Source organism: Homarus americanus, unplaced genomic scaffold (genome assembly GCF_018991925.1).
Source record: "Homarus americanus isolate GMGI-L3 unplaced genomic scaffold, GMGI_Hamer_2.0 scaffold50564, whole genome shotgun sequence".
NCBI lineage: Eukaryota > Metazoa > Arthropoda > Malacostraca > Decapoda > Nephropidae > Homarus > Homarus americanus.
In genome coordinates this window covers 566,965-587,325 of record NW_024715014.1, presented here as the reverse complement: position 1 = coordinate 587,325, position 20,361 = coordinate 566,965, and the positions used below count along the sequence as shown (strand labels likewise).

The 20,361-nt window shown below is 42.8% G+C and overlaps 1 protein-coding gene across 3 annotated transcripts in view; it reads left to right on the top strand.

Annotated features, from left to right (window-relative positions):
* Positions 1–20,361, top strand: part of LOC121879999 (diuretic hormone receptor-like) — an 80,561-nt gene that overhangs the window by 17,142 nt on the left and 43,058 nt on the right. For all 3 annotated transcript variants that reach the window (XM_042386917.1, XM_042386906.1, XM_042386898.1), the window contains one exon: positions 17,803–18,774. In XM_042386917.1, coding sequence (XP_042242851.1) covers positions 18,447–18,774 — 328 coding nt within the window. In that variant the 5' untranslated portion in view covers positions 17,803–18,446. The remainder of the gene's footprint in view (positions 1–17,802; positions 18,775–20,361) is intronic.

The following is a 20,361-nucleotide window of genomic DNA, read 5'->3' as shown; positions in this document are numbered from 1 at the left end:
CCCCAATCTGCAGTGCTGTATCAACATTGAGCCGCTCATCTGCAATAATTCATGTTGCAATATTCACTAGCTGATGATCATCCTTAATGCGGGAATGGTTGTGTTTCCTTAGGAAGACTAGAGATGCCTTGAGGTGCTCACCATCACGTTTCATAAAACTGACATTCATCTCTCTGTGCTGTTCTGACCAGGTACCAGTGAATGTGGTGGTCAAGGATCAGTTCCTCACTGTGCTCAGTTGTTATGCCTGACCAAGTACCAGTCCAGAATAACAGACTCTTCCTTCTGACCAGCCGCTCCAAAGTAAGGCAACATCATCTGGGTTGCTCGAAATGTAGATTCCAGTTCCCTGTTCTGTCAGCTCTAATGAACAGTCTCACTATTGCTGCCATGTCCATTAGCACCACAATTGGAATGCTACAATAAGAAAACATGGATAAACAAGCAATAATAAAGTCTCATGGTCAAATAATAATGAAATCCGTAAGATATGGCACAAAATGGCGTCACGAAGGAATGGGAATACTTAACAAATGTGCTGAAAAGTAAAACATGTTCCACGAGGTTTATAGGAGTTGAATTTTTTTGCTGGTATACCCTGACATATATATATATACCAATCATAAAATGTTAAAATATGGCTGTTAAACTAAATGCCTGGATTCGGCCAAATTTATGTCAATTTTTACAGGTCTATTACGGCTGTATTGTGCAAGCCTCTCACTTATTAACTGGTGTTAGTAAATGGACGTTTCTCCTTGTTAACTGAGGCATTTATGACTTTAATAGTATTTATCAACTAGAGATGTGAGCAAGAATTTAAAATATTCACTTAGTCTACTACAGACACAACAACAACAAATATGGCGTCTACTTTGTACCGAGACTCTAACGTAACTAGATACATGAGTTGGGGGGGCCTCATATTTTATCACATCCCATTTTCTATGATTCCCATATATTTCTGATGTACTTTTTTATGACATCTCGTTTTCTGTGGTTTATTAAGTTTTACGACATCACATTTTCTTTGATACTTTGTTTACTATACTGATAATATTCTTCGTATATTTATTTTTATTAATCCTCGTTTTTCTACGGTGTCTTTTTTTTTTTATTAAGGCTTCGTGTTTTTATGGACATCCCGTTTTCTATAGTCACCCCCCGTCATCGGATAGTCTAGTATCAAGATAAAAGAGATCTGGTGGTTCTCTCATTCCCACTTTTATGGCCAAGATCTCTCTCTCTCTCTCTACAGCAGGGGTTGGTGACGGTAAGATCAGAAAGATATCCTCAGAACGATAGCTCCATCTTGTTTGTTACCTCCTCGTGTCTCCATCAGATACCTGAGGGAGAGAGAGAGAGAGAGAGAGAGAGAGAGAGAGAGAGAGAGAGAGAGAGAGTTAAAAGAAAGAAAGAAAGAAACGGAGATGGAAAGGGAGATAAAGGTAAAGACAAGAAGAGACAGAATGTGGAAAGGAAAGAGAATGAATGTGAAAGAAGATGAAAGATAAAAGGGAGATAAAACGGGGTATGGAAGAAACGAGAGAGAGAGATATAGAGTAACATATAAAGATAGAGAAAAACTTAGAAAGGAAAAAAACAAATTAAAAAAAAAAAAAAAGGAGAATAAGAGAAGAGAAAAAGAGAATTGAGAAAGAATGAAAGAAAGAAAGAACTATCAGGTCCTTTGTGTTTGTAGTTATATAATTTAACTGGAACATTCTAAACGGAGAATGTGTCACTATCAGTGTTGGAATGTTACCTTCAACTCCCCTGCTTGAGTTGGTTCAGGTTGGTTGAAGGAAGGTAATTTGAACATTTAATGAACAATATTGAAAAAAAAATAATCTTCCTCCCATATCCCTCTATAGACTGAACATAGACTCACAAGGAGACTAGGAGAGCCTTAAGCCTTAATGTTTATGGTACAGACAGTTACCAAATAGGGAATTGCCTCTTAATTTGAATTCGTCCACCGGTTGTCAGGTAACAACTACACAGACGCAACCGTGTCTGAGTTGCAAGTTATGGTAAATATTCGTCTTTTTTTCTTCCCTTCCCTTTCCCTACGCTCTAAGGGATACACATTCACTTTGCTACTCATGCAAATGTGCCGTACGGGGTGCAAATTGATCTGTAGTCTGTCAGCTGAGGTGAGGGAGAGCGTGGTCCTGGTGGGAGAGGGAGGGGGAGCGTGGGAGAGGGAGGGGAGCGTGGGAGAGGGAGGGGAGCGTGGGAGAGGGAGGGGAGCGTGGGAGAGGGAGGGGGAGCGTGGAAAAGAGAGGGAGGAGCTTATAAAGACAAGATTTTTTCTTAGATTGCCTCCGAGGGGGCTAGTTTATTGGACACCCCCTTACATCCTGTGCAAAGTGAAGCCCAGAAGCGTTTACAGCGCCCATCTGGGAAGCATGCGGGGTTCATGCTTGCCTTTATGATTCATGCATTAAGGGCGTAAAATCCTGAAGGGTCATGGGTTTTGTCAGCAAGTTGCATAAAGTGACAGAACGCCAAGAAGGACGTCCCCTACCAACCTCTCGACGTCCCCCTTGAAGCCGACACTACCGACGCACACGCCATCACAATCACACTAAAAGGTATGTCCCTCAATATTGTCAATGCCTATGGCCTGGCACTTGACATTATTAGGGACCTGCCACGCTTTACCATAAACAGATAAAGTGTACCGGAAATTTCCCCACACACTCATAAAGACAAGAGCGTCCTGAGAAGGGGTGGTCGCCTCAGGGTCACTTGTCTACTGATAGTCACTTCTATAAACACCAGGTAGGTAGGACACACACACACACACACACACACACACACACACACACTACACACACACACACACACACACACGCACTCTCTCTCCGTCGTGTGTATTGAATTATAATACTGTGTGTGTGTGTGTGGAACATCTGTATTTACTCAGTATATAGCGTCAAACAAATTGCTTTCATTATTGCCAAAAATCCCAATCATCATCGTCGAGTCGTTCACTCCGCTCGCCAGTGACCTGTTTGTGGGTAAGCACCTGAATGGGAATAAGAGAGAGAGAGAGAGAGAGAGAGAGAGAGAGAGAGAGAGAGAGAGAGAGAGAGAGAGAGGCATCACAGGTAACATTTAGCCAAGAACAAGGATTAATTAACTGCACACCTCCACCTATCACTCATCAGCATCAACATGAAAGGCTTATATTTTTTTTTTAATTTTTATCAATTCTCGTAAACGTTCTCGTATATAATGCTGTATAGACGTGAAATGTTAATCTATTTATTTTATGTTGAAGCCAAATTGGTAAGAGAAATGAAAAATGTATTTGTGTGTGTGTATGTGTGTGTGTGTGTGTGTGTGTGTGTGTGTGTGTGTATGTGTGTGTGTGTGTGTGTGTGTGTGTGTGTGTGTGTGTGTGTGTGTGTGTGTTCAAACATTATCCACACACACACACACACATATAAGGTAAATTACCCATTCACCTGTCCGTCCAATCAACAAGACCTTCACCTGTTCACATTAAAACTATGATATTTTTTCCTCCCAGATGTATAGTTATTTTTTTATCAAATTCTCGTCATGGCTTGGAGAGAAAATTCACATCACATGAACATACCCTCACATCACTGTACCATGACACACTGTAACACCATCAATTTCCCCATGCTGTGACACCATTACTGAACACCATAACAGAAGCGGTAATAAGTCTCCCTTAAACGCACTCACTAACGCACCGTACGCTAATCATCCGGATATAATTGCTATTGATCTAGTGAAAGCAAAAATGCGCTCGGCGTGATACAGGGAGCGTCACCTAGCTACTGGTGTTGACCTGTGTAGCGTGAGAGGAAAAGGGGAGGAAGGTGGGAAGGGGAGGGGAATGAGGGGAGGATAAAGGCAGAGAGGGGAGGGGAGAGAGGGGAGTGCGAGGCGGAGAGACTGAGGGGAGAAAATTGAGGAAGGGAGAGGGGACAGAGAGGAGGGTGAAAATTAAGCAAGGGAGATAGGGAAGAGGGATTGGGAGGTAAGAAGAGGAATATTAGCAAGGAGAGGGGATAGAGTGGGGGAGGAGAGAGAGAGAGAGAGAGAGTAAAGTGAGGGAGACAGAGACTTGATGAAGGAGTGACGTAAAGAAGGAATAGAGAGGGAGAGAAAGGCAGATGGAGAAGGAAATTTTTTGTTATTAATGTTATGACTGAGCTTCAACAACACTGAAAGATTATGAGGGAAGAGAGGGGGGGTAGGAGAGACGGGAAAAAGGGGAGAAGGAAGGGGCAGCGAGAGAGAGGGTAGAGAAGTGTGGAGAAGAGGAGAGAGAAGAAGGGACAGAGAGATGATACAGAGGGAAGGGAGAGGAGACAGAGGAAGGGCGAGGAGAGATAGAGAAGGGGAGAATGAGGGAGGAGGGAGTAAGAGGGAAAGAAGAGAGAGGGAAGGAGAAGGGAGAAAGAGAGGGCGAGGGAGAAAGTAGGAGATAATAGAGAAAGGAGAAAAAGAGGGAGATAGAAGAGGAGAGAGAGAGAGAGAGAGAGAGAGAGAGAGAGAGAGAGAGAGAGAGAGAGAGAGAGAGAGAGAGAGAGAGAGAGAGAGGAAACTTACTGTTACCTGCCCTAAAGTTGTATGTATCACCTGCCCTAAAATTTCACCTGCTCGACCTGTCAAATCACATGAAGGTTAGGTAAGGTTAGTTTAGGTTAGGTTAGGTTAGGTTAGGTTAGGTTAGGTTAGGTTAGGTTAGGTTAGGGTGTTTAATAATCAGTTTAATTAAGCGAATATGCCTAATCTTGATGGCACCCGACTTGTCTCTTGTCTTTATTGCATCACTTAGTACACCAGCCTCAACCTGTGTTTGTTGATCATTACCCACCTGCTTAATAAACATCTTCTGTCTCTGCATATTTGGGGGTTCAGACACCGCTGTCAGTGTTGCCACCTCCAGTCCGTGTCAACCTCTGATAAACATATTTTACTGAATTGGTAATATATCTTGAGGGGGATACTTGTGTAGATTAGAGAGAGAGAGAGAGAGAGAGAGAGAGAGAGAGAGAGAGAGAGAGAGAGAGAGAGAGAGAGAGAGAGAGAGAGAGAGAGAGAGAGAGAGAGAGAGAGAGAGAGAGAGAGAGAGAGAGAGAGAGAGAGAGAGAGAGATCAGCTGTGGTGTTAGAACTTTAGATCAACAGCGAGGAAGGTCAGACTGATATACAACAAGGGTGTCTCCTGTCGCCCCACACGATTTAATTTTGGTCATGAGTGGGCGGTGAGGCAAGTGATAGAGGACTTGGGAGGATCTTCAGTGTGGCGAGATAAACATCAACAAGCTTGAGTCCGGCGATGAGGTTAACTTTATGGCAAGAGGTAGTCGGTTAGGCAGTATGATGTGTGGAATTGTTGGATGCTGAGAGAGAACACTGAATCTATTTCTTAGAAGGACCTTCAGCGCCTCCCTCAGTTTATAATACTTAACTCTCATTTGTGTCACTCAACAATGACATCAGCGTCAAAGTTGAGGCATGTATTGATCCTTGTAATGGAAAATCAAGACCAGACTCTCAAATGAAACGACCTGATCTTATGGGCACTTTAGAAGGTACCCAGTCGGACCAGTAACCTTGATTCAAAAATTGTTTGATGCCCGAAAATAGAGAAAAACAAAACAAAATTCATGAGTAGAATCTTGGCGGTAACAAATATATGTGGGGAAGATTTTCAGGACACTTTCTTGGGTTAAGTGGTTGGGGGACTTGTCCTTTAAGAGCTGTTGTGGTGCAGAAGGTGTGGGGGAAGATGAAAGACCCGGCGGCAGACCGAGGAGGTGAACCACGACCTGCCGCTACTGAGGAGGTGAACCACGACCTGCCGCTATACTGAGGGAGGTCAACCACGACCTGCCGCTACTGAGGGAGATAAACCACGACCTGCCGCTACTGAGGGAGGTGAACCACGACGACCTGCCGCTACTGAGGGAGGTGAACCACGACCTGCCGCTACTGAGGGAGGTCAACCACGACCTGCCGCTACTGAGGGAGGTGAACCATGACCTGCCCACCTCCTGTAGGCCGGATGGAAACTAGCAGGAAATGATCTCAAGTGGAGAGGCACAGATGGAACAGACCAGATCCCCAGCATGCCTGTTGGAGTGAGTGTGAATGTGTGTGAATGAGTTAAATTAATTAGTAGTGGTAGTAGTAGTAATAGTAGTAGTAGTAGTAGTAGTAGTAGTAGTAGTAGTAGTAGTAGTAGTAAACCCAGTTAATATATGTCATTTTCACAAAGGAGTCTAATTAATGTTAAAAATAATAAATTCCCTAAAACAGCCCTAAAAACGACGGAAAAACAGAGAAACAAAAATAAGACGCTACCGTTGATAACACGAACATGGCCGCGTAGCTAACACCCCCCTCCCCAACCCCTCCTACCCTCCCCCCACAACCCCCTCCCCACCCTCCCCACCACCCCCCTCCCACCCTCCCACCACCACCCACCCACCCCCACCCCCCACCCCCCTCCCACCCTCCCCACCCCCACCACCCCTCCCCACCCATCCCCTCTACAACCCTCCCCCACCCCCTCTACCACCCCACCCACCCTCCACCCCACAACCCTCCCACCTCCCCCACCCTCTACCACCCCACCTACCCCTCCCCACCTACCACCTCTACCACCCCACCCCTCCTACCCCCTCCTCCACCCCGCCCTAATTCTTGGACTCGGGGAATTTTATAAATTTGTGTCCAGGAAAAAGCTGTTGTATGATTTCAACTGTAAGATAGATATATAAATAGGTAGATAGTTAAGTAGATAGGTAGACAAATAGATAATAATCGTTACACACACACACACACACACACACATACATATATATATATATATATATATATATATATATATATATATATATATATATATATATATATATATATATAAAAGTTACAAATTCAGTTTTGAAATAGATATATACAAACAAGTTGAAGAAGAAAATAGAATTGTTTCAGTGTTCATGAGACCTCTCTCTCTCTCTCTCTCTCTCTCTCTCTCTCTCTCTCTCTCTCAAACAATACAGACAGTTTAAGTGGTAGACAAGTACTCACAATGTTCTCTCTCTCTCTCTCTCTCTCTTTCTTTAACAATAGAGACAGTTTAAGTGCCAGACAAGTTCTTGCTATGTTCTTGTTCGCTGCAACAATTTGCTTTCAAAGACATTCCCGAGTTTCATTGTCACTAACTTTTGTTTTAATTCTCACTTTCTTCTTCGTGTGAGAGAGAGAGACGGTGCCTCTTGGGGGTGAACCGTGCATCACTTATCTTTGTGCTCTATCTGTCTGTCTGTCTGTCTGTTTGTCTGTCTCTCTCTCTCTCTGTCAAATGTAAATACTATTTCACCTTCCACAACTAACCTAACCTAACCTAACCTAACCTAACCTAACCTAACCTAACCTAACCTAACCTAACCTAACCTAACCTAACCTAACCTAACCTAACCCAACCCAATCCCAACCCAACCTAACCTAACCTAAATCCCAACCTAACCTAAATCCCAACCCAATCCCAACCTAAATTAAACCTCTATATTTATCTTGTTTTTCTTTCATTACTCCACAACTGCTGCTTCATGGCTGTCCACCCCTTACTCCCTGTGGCTGCGTTATCTCCTCCTTCACTCTTCTCCTTGCTCTTCCTCCCTCCTTGGTCCCCCCCCGTCTCCTTTCTACTCATCTACGGAGTGTCATCCTAGCTCATATTTTGTGTTAATCACTGTTTGGGGAAATCACTACAAGAAAAATGAGATTACCTGACTTGAAGATATGGCCCTTCCTGACCTTTTTTTTTTATTATTATGATTATTATTATTATTATTATTATTATTATTATTATTATTATTATTATTATTATTATAGTAGGAGGGGGAGAGATGGTAGGGGGGTGGAGGCATTAGTATGGTCGACAGCTCCATGAATGCCAGGATTAAAGGCATAAATCGTTCCTCGGTATTTTTTGTCCTCCATGTTTTTCATAGATTTCACCATTGATAATAGATACATTTTTTTTTTTCAAGTCCAACACGAGCGATCTCACCCCTGCCCCTGTAATAATGACAACTCGTCTTTAATGGGCAGGGGGGTTTCTCTCATCTAAATCAAATTGTCTGACGTTAGCTAGAGTAAAGAAGTTAAGTCTGTCACTGGCCCCTTTAGAAGAGGTTAAAACTGACGTGTCCCATTCAAAGTAGTGTGGCTTAATGAGATGTGGGAGAGATGGTCACAGGGTGGCGCGCTGACAGAGTGAGTTGTGACACTCGCTGTCAGTGACTGATAGCTACACCTTGCCTTAAGCCTTGTGACAACATGTTTCCCACCTCGCAGCACTTTCAGCACCAAACCCAGAGTTAAACGATCTAAACCTGTTTGACGACCGAATCTGATTCTCATCCGTAACAGAACTTTACCCCTATTTTTTTTTTTTATCCAGCGGAATTTTTTAGCCTAAAAAATTTTCCCTGACAAAATTTTGCCTCCTAGCAGCATTTTTTTCCTAATAGAACTCGCCACTAACAGAACTTTCTCGTAAGTCAATGTTTTCAGTAGAACTTATTGTTACTGAACTCACTCTTACCAGAGTTCACCGCTGTCAGAAATGCCATAAATAAATTTCCTTTTTCGAATTTTCTTAACATAAATTCTTACAAAACAGAGACACCGTTAACATTCCTTACCGTCAAATGAGCTCTAAACAGCGCTCACTTTCAACTGAGCTCCCGATATCAGATCTCACCGTTAACAGAACTCTCCCTAAACAGAGCTCCAGCTAACAGGCTCCTCGGTAATAAACATGAAAATAATAAATATATCTGTAATAAATATAATAATTATAAAGTATAGATGACCACAGCCCGCCACTCTGAGGGTTGGTGACCACGGCCCGCCACTCCAGGCTGGGTGACCACGGCCCACCACTCTGAGGTGGCTGGTGACCACGGCCCGCCACTCTGAGGGTTGTGACCACGGCCCACCACTCTGAGGGTTGGTGACCACAGCCCACCACTCTGAGGATTGGTGACCACGGCCCACCACTCTGAGGGTTGGTGACCACGGCCCACCACTCTGAGGGTTGGTGACCACAGCCCGCCATTCTGAGGGTTGGTGACCACGGCCCACCACTCTGAGGGTTGGTGACCACGGCCCACCACTCTGAGGGTTGGTGATCACGGCCCATCACTCTGATCAACTGTAAGCCAAACTGAATACATATATTGTCAATGCAATTGGCTAAAAATATCAAGAATATTTTGTTTTCCCATTTTGAAAATCCAATATGGCGTCGATACACATATCTGCGAAATGGCAACATTGCTTTACAGATTGTTTATGTTATAAGGTTTCCAAAAATATTTAGATTTACTAATATCCAAAAATTTCCGAGGAACAGTTAAATACTAACATAGTGAACCTGACTACTTGTTTATTATACGGTTAAAATATCGTCATTTAATAATATTACATCACAGAATACAGTTATTTTAAGAAATTTGTCACCTGAGGTACTGTAAATCAATAGTGTTAATTACAAGGAAGTGACAACATGGCTGGACTGCATCTGAGAATCTTACCTCTTTGTACTCCCTGAGAGGCTGGACTGTGTACTATGATGTTCAAAGTGTCCTCTCTGATACACACTACCAGCTACATTACAAGATGTTTATTGGGTGTAACACGTTGAGAAAAACACGAGTTTGTCAAACCTTGAATTAAAGTAAGAGTTAACAGAGGAAGATCTGGGTAAAGAGAAGGGGTAGTGAACAGCCATGTTGCCAGATGAGACCTACAACACTGGACGAAGCAGATCCTTGAGTTGATCACATTACATCTTAGACCAGACAAACAAACAGACATGCAACTAATAAGTCAGTCGGCACACGGGGACGGCTTAAGATGGAGATATACGAGGAGCTCTTCATCCAGTAGTGGGCTAATATGAGTTGATGATGATAATGATGATTCATCCACAGCTTCAGCTTGACTATTTCTGTTTCTGTATCTTAATGTTCGTCTTTTTTTTATAAACGAACTTGATAGTGACTAGTCTTTGGCCTTAAAACATGTTATAATATGTCATGTTTCTGTACGTGTGTCGGGAACTATACAGTAAACCTTTTGATCACTAACTTGTGGCACTACAATATGTGGGTAAATTTTGCTGTGAAGACATAACAGCTGCAGTCAGTTTAAAGTCCAGTTCATTAAAGAACTTAGGCGCACTGACACCCGACTATGATGAAAAAGATGTAAATCGTACCCCCTACAGCTGCACCATGAAGGAGATAGGGAGACACAGTAGATGAAGGACACGCCTAACCCCGCACCATCCATCTGGGCAACACCAACCTATATCTTAGTTAATATTATAGATATTTATATATGGTATAGAGCTCTGAGCGCGTGGTTATAAAACATGTGTAGGGGCAACCCTCTCATGCCTGGGGATGTGTATACCGCGACACTGATGGCCAAGTATATTTTTTGGATCCTCAGCCCTGCGGCCTCAACCATCTCCCCACCCCACTCATACGACCTCCTTCCCTTACTTTACGATACTGCCGAGCTCACAGCGAGGATACTGCCTCCGCTGCTCCTGGTCGCGCTGTTGCTGTTGCTGTTACATCTATGTCTGTTGCTGTTACATCTATGTCTGTTGCTGTTACATCTATGTCTGTTGCTGTTACATCTATGGCTGTTGCTGTTACATCTATGTCTGTTGCTGTTACATCTATGTCTGTTGCTGTTACATCTATGGCTGTTGCTGTTACATCTATGGCTGTTGCTGTTACATCTATGGCTGTTGCTGTTACATCTATGGCTGTTGCTGTTACATCTATGGCTGTTGCTGTTACATCTATGTCTGTTGCTGTTACATCTATGTCTGTTGCTGTTACATCTATGGCTGTTGCTGTTACATCTATGGCTGTTGCTGTTACATCTATGGCTGTTGCTGTTACATCTATGGCTGTTGCTGTTACATCTATGGCTGTTGCTGTTACAGCTGGTGCTGGTAAACTGCACCTCACCATACACTATACACCACCACACGCTACACCACAGTACACACCACCACACGCTACACCACAGTACATACCACCACACCATGTCGAACACTTACCACACCCTACAGCTGTTCCACCTGGCCCCTTTAAAGCGTTAGCGCCCCAGTAAATTATGGGCCAGTGAAAATAAATCCCCTTTGGATTATTTCGTAATGATTGGTCTGTTTGATGTTGACCCACAGCTGTTGTGAGAGAGAGAAAACTCGTGAGAGGGAGTGAAAGATAGAGAGAAAGAAGGAAACGAGAAATGGAAAGAGAGACAGAGAAAGAATGTGAAATTTTATTATTATTTTGGTATTTTATATTCATATGATTAGTCAAAAGTAATATGGACTTTCTAGTTGGGGGCAGCCGGCGTTCCCAGAGTTTGTTTTTGTGGACAACTCATAGCCTGAGTCCGTGTTAATCTCTCAGCTCTACACATCACACCCACTACTGTACACTTTCAACTACACTACAGTCACTATACTGCATCAACACCATCATCTACATAATATCCACTACACTATCAACTGTACTACATACACTACACTGTCACCTGCGCTACATCAATTAAACTATTATTTTTAGGTGGGGGGCCCCAGAGTGACCCAGGGGATAGGGCTTAGTCCTTGCTGGGTCAACCTCCTAAAATTAAGTTTTCAAGACAATTCTTGGGTGCATGAGGATTACCATGCCAAATTTTAGATTTATCTCTTCAGATCTGTACCCGGAGATCACGATCACACACACACATACACACACACACACACACACACACACACACAGGCACTTCTTTACACACACACACACACACACACACACACATATTCACCAGGAATTCACGATTTGGGAGTGAGAGGAAACTGATTCGTGGTTCGGGATTTATAGGTTCTTGGTTCTGGGTTTTATCTCAGGGTTCAAGATTCATGGATTCGGACTCGGTTTGTGGAATATAGATCCAGGTTTTCGATTTGGGAATCTAGGCTTTCCTGAGTTGGAGGTGTGGGGTTCGGGGGTTCGGTACTGGGTTCAGACTATTAAGTGGAAATCCTAATTGTGGTATAAGCTGAGAAGTTCATGATTTCAGGAGTTGAGAAGTCAAGGGCGCCGCTGTGCCTTGGGGAGGTGGGTGGGTAAAGGCTATGAAAGAGAGAGATAGAGAGAGGGGGGGGGGGAAGAGAAACAGAAAGACAAAAAGCCTTAAAATGTATTGGACGAATAGGAACACGAAATACAACGATATAATAATAATAATAATAATAATAATAATAATAATAATAATAATAATAATAATAATAATAATAATAGGAACACGAAATACAACGATATAATAATAATAATAATAATAATAATAATAATAATAATAATAATAATAATAATAATAATAATAATAATAATAACAAATAGTTAAACATCCTCACAGCTGCACCAAACCCTACCAACATACCGTTACCATAGCAAGATAAACATCAAACGAGTAAAAGTATTATACAAAATTAATATAGTCACCCATGGAGCTTATCTTGACATCATTCTGTAACTCGATCTGTTGCCATAACAATATTTGCCAATTTTGTCCCGATATCTACCAAACGTTCATTATGTAGACTTTATCAAATGTTAAACTTGTTCTCATGTTATTTTCGGCACACAGACAGATAGACAGACGAACAATTAGACAGGATCTACTACAACAAATTGCTCTGTATATGTGAGCAGTGCAAAAATAACACGATTGAACCGGATGTTTTTTTTTTTTACTAACTCTAGTTCTTTCCCTGATCCTCATTAATTCGTCTGTTAATTATGTTCAGGAGGAGCAATGGTGATTAAGAGGGTAATTAGGCAGGTAAGAGGGAGAACTGGAGGCTAATTAGTACGATGGATAATGGTGGTGAGAGCAAGAAGGATAAAAAGAGAGAGAGAGAAAGAGAGGATTAGTTTAAAAAAAAGAATAGAGAGGGGTGGAAGGAGATTGGAAGTGGGAGAGGGAGAGGGAGAGGGATAGGGAGAGGGAGATACATAAATGAAGAGGGAGAAATAAAAGAGGGAATGGAATAGGAAAGAGAGAGGAATAAAGTAAGAGAAATGGTTAGGTGCAGTAAAATTAGAGAGAGAGAGAGAGAGAGAGAGAGAGAGAGAGAGAGAGAGAGAGAGAGAGATTAAACAAATACTTGGGAGCTCATATGAGTCTCTCTCTTTAACACAGTATCAGGCATACACAGAAAGACAGGCAATAACCAACGAATGTCACGTGGGATATTAACACACACACACACACACACACACACACACACACACACACACACACCCGTTCCGCGCACACATGTAATCTGAATCCCAAAGGTAATACAACAGTGTTCTGCTTACGTGTGTACAGTGTGTGTGTGTGTGTGTGTGTGTGTGTGTGTGTGTGTGTGTGTGTGTGTGTGTGTGTGTGTTTTGTTATGTAGGGCCTGTATATATGTATATATATACTCACCTTCTATGTATTAGTAGAGAGACCTGATTGTATATATATACAGTATAATACACATATATACTAAGGTGAGAATAATGTGGCCACTCTGTATGTTATTTTGTTCTCGGTGCCAGGAATCATGTTACTGTCTGGCACTGTCCAGAGGCACTGAGAAGGTCATATATAGTGTCCCTCCCACTTTTTCTTCTTTCTTTCTTTCTTTTTTTCTTTCTTTCTTTCTTTCTTTCTTTCTTTCTTCTCTACCTGGGAGACGACTGTGTGTCAGACTTAACCATTGGCAGACTGTGGGCCAGACCTAACCATGGGCAGACTGTGGGCCAGACCTAACCATGGGCAGACTGTGGGCCAGACCTAACCATGGGCAGACTGTGGGCCAGACCTAACCATGGGCAGACTGTGGGCCAGACCTAACCATGGGCAGACTATGGGTCAGACTGTTTAATAATGGAGTTAGTGATTAAAAATATATATAAAAAAAAGTTGGATATATAGAAGATGAAAACAGAACGAGGGAATTAGTGACAGAAAGCGATAATACATTTTCATTATTATAAGAGGATGAAGGAGGTGAAGAGGAGAGATAGAAGATAATGACGGTAGATGGAAGATAATGAGAGTAATAATGATAGAGTGGAGGTAAGAAATGAAGAAAACCAAGTTACTAATTCTGGAACTAGAGGGTGAGGCACCTATGGGCCGTGGTCACCAACCCTCAGAATGATGGGTCAGAGATACTGTATATGTTAATAATATCTTGTATTCTACATCTCAAATTAAAGTAGTGTATATTGTATTAATACTTCTTGATATAACTTACACATATCTCCGAGCATATCTAATATCGCTGTAATATTCACCTCTCTCTCTCTCTCTCTCTCTCTCTCTCTCTCTCTCTCTCTCTCTCTCTCTCTCTCTCTCTCTCTCTCTCTCTCTCTCCCAACTATACTTTATCCATTGCCATTTTAACGTCGTTTTGGTGTCCAGTTAAGAGGGAATTTTTACCTTACGATGCTTTGAGAATCCACCTTAAGTGAGTCAGTCAGATGTTGTTACCTGTAATATAGAGGAGGTTACCTGTAATAAAGGGAGGGTTACCTGTATTAAAGGGAGGGTTACCTGTAATAAAGGGAGGGTTACCGTCTCTCCTTCCCTCTATCTCTCAGAGTTAAGACTGAGAACGCCTCTGAATTTCCCCCTAATTAGCTTAATCTCTCACTGTTACCTGCGCCCTGACAGCTGTGTCCTGGGAGAGAGAGAGAGAGAGAGAGAGAGAGAGAGAGTAAAAGAGGAAAGATAAAAGACAGTAAAGGAGCTAGACAGACAAATAGACAGACAGATATATAGACAGACAGACCAATTGAGAGTAAAATTGTTTCCTAATCCGTAATTGCTGATTGTGAGAACGATTTACAGACTCACTTCACCAACACAACACCAACATTGACTCACTTCACCAACAAACGACATTTTGCTCCCCTTACTTCTAAGACAACGAGTGAAAGGGGGAGGAGGAAGAATGAGGAGGGAGGAAGGGCGGTTACACACACACACACACACACACACACACACACACACACACACACACACACACACACACACACACACACACACAACACTTCCCTTTCTCTTCCTTTTTCTCCTCCCTCCCCTCCCCCTCCCTCCCTCCATCTCCATCTCTCTCCATCTCTCTCATCTCCTCCTCCTCCATCTCTCCCCCATCCTTCCTCCATCCTCCCTCCCTCCCTCCTCCCTCCCTCTCTCTCCTCCTTCCCTCCCCCAATCCCTCCTTCCTCCCTCTCTCCTTTCCTTCACTTCCCATCTCTCTCTCCTCCATCTCCTCCCCATCTCTTCCCTCCCTCCCTCTCTCCTCCCTTCCTCCCTCTCTCTCACTTCATCTCCTCCATCTCCCCTCTTCCTCCTCAATCCCTCCTTCCCTCCCTCTCTCCCTCCTTCACTTCATCTCCCTCCCTCTCTCCTCCATCCCTCCCTCCTCCTCCCTCCCTCCATCCCTCCCTCCCTCCTCCCTCCCCTCCTCCACTTCATCTCTCCCTCCTCCTCCTCCCTCCTCCCTCCATCTCTCCTCCATCTCTCCTCCTCTCATCCCTCCTTCCTCTCCCTCCTTCACTTCTCCTCTCCCTCCCCTCCCTCCCTCTCCCCTCCTCTCCTCCTCCCTCCATCTCCCTCCTCCTACCTCCCCTCTCCTTCCTTAATCATCAGGTGTAATCTCTCTCCCATTATTCTTCCTTAATTTAGGTAATGTTGGACGAACAACATGGAGGTGGGGAGGCCAAGGGAGGGGGAGTGATGGAGGCCAAGGGAGGGGGAGGGACGGAGGCCAAGGGAGGTGCAGGGAGGTGACTGGTATAAAAGAACCATTTATTGCCTGTTCCAGTCTGTGACATGTTGATGAAGGAGAGAGAGAGAGAGAGAGAGAGAGAGAGAGAGAGAGAGAGAGGGGTACAAACAACACCATACCAGTGGTAAATATAATCCTTACAATCATATGAAATAAGTAAAAGAGATAAGGAATTTATGTTAGTACAGGAATTAAAATATTACAGCCATACAGTTCATTTCACAAGTCGAACATTAACTTTATAACAACCAGTACAGAAAGTTACAGCAGCCAGTAAATACAGTGGATCATACAGCGTTACTCCTCAAGTTTAACATCTGTCCAGGTAGTTACAGTATTACAGCAATTCATTAATACTGTACTTTGTTTGTGTGTTGTTAGTGATATTATGACTAGTTACAGTGTAGTAGTAAGTGTTCCGTTGCAGAGTACATAATCATTGCAGAGTACGTAATCATTGCAGAGTACGTAAACAACATGAACACTCAATGATGCAATAGTCAAATAATTTCAACTAAATTGCCGATAATATGGGCGGCAACACCTGTGATGGCAACATTTCATTTCCTGGCCAGCGTACGGGATTAAATCTCGCTGTCCTAACCTATCCTAACCTATCCTAACCTATCCTAACCTAACCTAACCGTGCAGATAGTATACAGAGATGTACATAAAGGACAGATGTACACATGAGCCAAGACGGAGGCAGATGTACTACAGTCTCGGTCAGTTATTGTCAAGGATGTGAATGTAATGTTTGTTTTTTTCTAAGTTTGAGAAAGAATAAAAGTTGAATTAAAGTAGAGCCTCAGTGTAGCTTTGACGACTGTATGGTCATTTGTCTGCTGCACATTTGGGTACGATGTCACGGCTCCAGTTAGGAGAAGGATTTAAATATTAAGCCTTTGAGTCCCCAGTCAGGCCCGCAACATATCTTCACATTAGGAGTAAGATGCCCCAAGCATACTCTTGACACAATTCCACAAGCACACTCATGCACTCCATGCAGCCAAGGGAAGCCTCGTGTTTTCTAAAGAATCATTTATAAAACAATTTACTTTACTGGAACACATACCAATAGTGATTTACTTAAACTACGACATAGGATTTTTTTCAATATTTTTTTCTTCTTCTCGTAACTGGAGCTTTGAAGACGTTATCTGATTCCCTCAACCCATGAAACTAAAGATGGATTCTCAAAGGATTTTATTTTGAATTTTTTCCCTGACTGGAGGTGTAATAAGGCGCATCTGGAGTAAGGATATCAAAAATGGTGGTCAAACTCGTCAAGAAATTCCACTGTTGAATTTTTACTGTAGTTGAGAGTTTTCCTTCTCTCCATTTACGAGGAATAAGTTATCGTGTGAACTATTGACCATCTAAAACATGAAGCCGTCTTAAATAACTAGTCTTTTTCACTTATAAATGTATAATCTCTCTATCTATCTACTTATCTATCTTTGTCTATCTATCTGTCTATCTATCTATCTATCATCTCTATCTATTTATCTCTCCTTTATCTGTCTATTTTCCCTCTTCTAATCACTTTACCTGTCTCTCTACTTGACGTCATAATTAACAAAATAAATGAGAATAAATATGCAGATCAACTCCCTGATGATCTCAAAGCTTAAGATAATATCGTAGTGATTATGATTATTATTTACATGATTAAGTCCACGTGACCATTAATTAGCACAGGTGTAGTTTACTAATTACAGGTAGGATTTATTACCATTGTTGCACTTGGTTCACCTCAGTGGGAATTTTTCTTGGTAGATTTTTTTTTCTTTGAGTAATGGTCAGAATTTTCTTGCTCCAACCCATGATTCTTATCCATGGTTCCTGTTGTTTGAGTCATGATTCTAAACTATGATTCTGTTATTTCAGCCATGGTGAGGGAGTGCGGCGTGGGCGGCAGACTGCGAGACAAGGTCAGCCACCCACCATACCACCCACACCACCACCCAGGACTCAACACACCATCCACCACCACTACCCGATTCAACACCTGTTTTCATTAGCCGTTGCCTAAACACCTGAGATCTTACACACACACTGACTGAGGTACTCAATTTTGTGCGTCTGATAGTAACTCACTGGTCATCTGAGTGCGCCTGCGCATTAACTGCGTCTGAACGGCTCCTGAAACACCTCTCCTGAAGTCTGAGTGCGTCTGAAGTCTTAGATATCCAGCGTGTTATTGAATGATCCTGGATGTGTCATGTTTCTTGTTCACTTCCTCGAGAACATTAGTTATCGCCTCCCATACTGACTGAACTCACTTCAACGCCAAGTGTAGCCAAACCAGTACTAGCTAAGTGCGTTTATAGTACTCGAGGAGTGTTCTTGGGAGTGTTTACGAGTACAGTACGTAGTTTAGCATCACAATTGAACTTTCAAAAGAGCTGTCATGTATTAGGTGTTGGTACACATGTAAGGGACTGTACCTGCACTCACCCGATCAACAATATAGTGAAATTACAGTAGAGTGATGTTGAGTGTCTCGTGACTACTCTGACAACAACACCACCATGCCCTCAATAACAGCACCCACGGAGTTCCCGAGCTACTCTCTGTCCGATCCGGCCGAGACAGAGGAGGAAGATTCGGACGAAATTTATATAACTCTGTGGAGAAAGTTCATGGAGCAGTCCGCCTTGATCAACGCCACCAACGGCGACCACAAGATGTTGCAGTGCTTCAACATGTACCTCAACACCACCATGGACCCTGAGAGTGACCCGGGGGCGTGTCCAGTCAAGTTTGATGGGGTGTCTTGCTGGCCCGAGACTCCCCCAGACACCACGAGGGCCATTCCGTGTTTCAACGATTTCAACGGCGTCCATTACGAACCTTCAGGTAAGATAATTGTTTAAGACCAACACTCCCAGCGTGGCTCTGTGTCTGACGTGTCACTTCCTCTCTGACCTCTTGTTTTATTATTAGTGATTGGCGTTTAAAAAAATCCCGTAGAAATCTTCTCAGCCACATTCCTTGTTCTTCTACCAAAATATGTATATATGTATTGTACTGTACATAATTATAAAACGGGATACGATATTACAATGAAACAAAAACAAATATATTCGTTGAACTTTGACATAGTGACAAGTGAACATAATTACTTCCGTGTTCCACCCACTTCTTCCAACACTTGATGTCGTCACAATAAAACTTTGTCTCTTGTTGACGGGACCGATTCCTCGCTGCTGTCTTGACTTCACCTTCATAACAGAAACATAGTCCTCAAATAAATAGAAATCTTATGAAGAACTGGGCTGTATGGCGGAGGTGATACTGTATAAGACAATAAACCCAAGGCGGTCAACTGATTCAGGTTTTGGTGCACTCGTGGGTGGTTGCGCTTTGTCATGTTGGAGGAGAACCACCTGAATATCGAGGCGAAGTCTTCGTAACTGTGCCTTCAATATCTCCAGAGTTTCAGCGTAGCGTGCTCAGTTAATGGTGGTGAGAGTTGGCAAAAATTTGAATTGACATCACCATTAACTTCCCAGGAAAAAAAACTAATTACTTTTCTGGCAGACTCTTAGGTTTTTAACTTTCTTTAGATCTCGGGGAACCTTTGTGATGGTATTCCATTGACGTCTCTTGCTTTCTTAGTCGCGATGGAGCAACAATATAGAATCCTTAAAGTGACGGACTGTTTCCTTAAGTTCCCCAAGACGATGTGGAATTTTGTAAGGGTCAAAGACGAGATAGACTTCGTCTACTCAGTCACCTACTCTGAATACGTACTCCAGAAACTGTATTGCGCACGTACACATGTTTTTACTGATAGTAGTTTGCCAAATGATTGTTCAATTGCTATTCCATTCCATCAAGTATCACACCTTTCATTGCTCAAGCTGCCTGCTGGGTCCCCTTCCAGTGTGTTGTGATCTGCAAGAGAATGGAGAAGACATTGCCGTTCACTAAATAGACCCAGCTCACAAATTCTTCAGACTTCTTAAATACAATAAAATATCCATAGCGTCTCCACACAACTTGCATGTCTGGTTAGGTTTGGCCTTGAGGTGAGGGGACCGACTTCTTGCCGCTGGGGTGCTGATGTATTATCCACGTTTCCAGTGGGCGAGAGTACAGCTTGAACAGACGATGGTGGCGTGCCTCAGGGCTTTTGTATTTCTTTGTTGTGTATCGTACCATCTCATACCCATTATACCTTCACCCCGAGACAATTGACCATTTTAGATTCATTGTATAGTTTTGCAAAAAAAAAAAATTAAATAGCTTTACTAATTTTGAGAAATACAGTACCGTACAGTCAGGGTCAAAAGTTCGCTCCCACCCAAAATGAAGCAGCAGCGACCCTAAACGAGATACAATAATTAGGGTTAGTCAGTTCGGAGACCCATTCCCGTGACTCAGTTTCAAAGCGGGGAGCTAACTTTTGTCCCTGACTGTACAGGTAATTTACTAGGTATG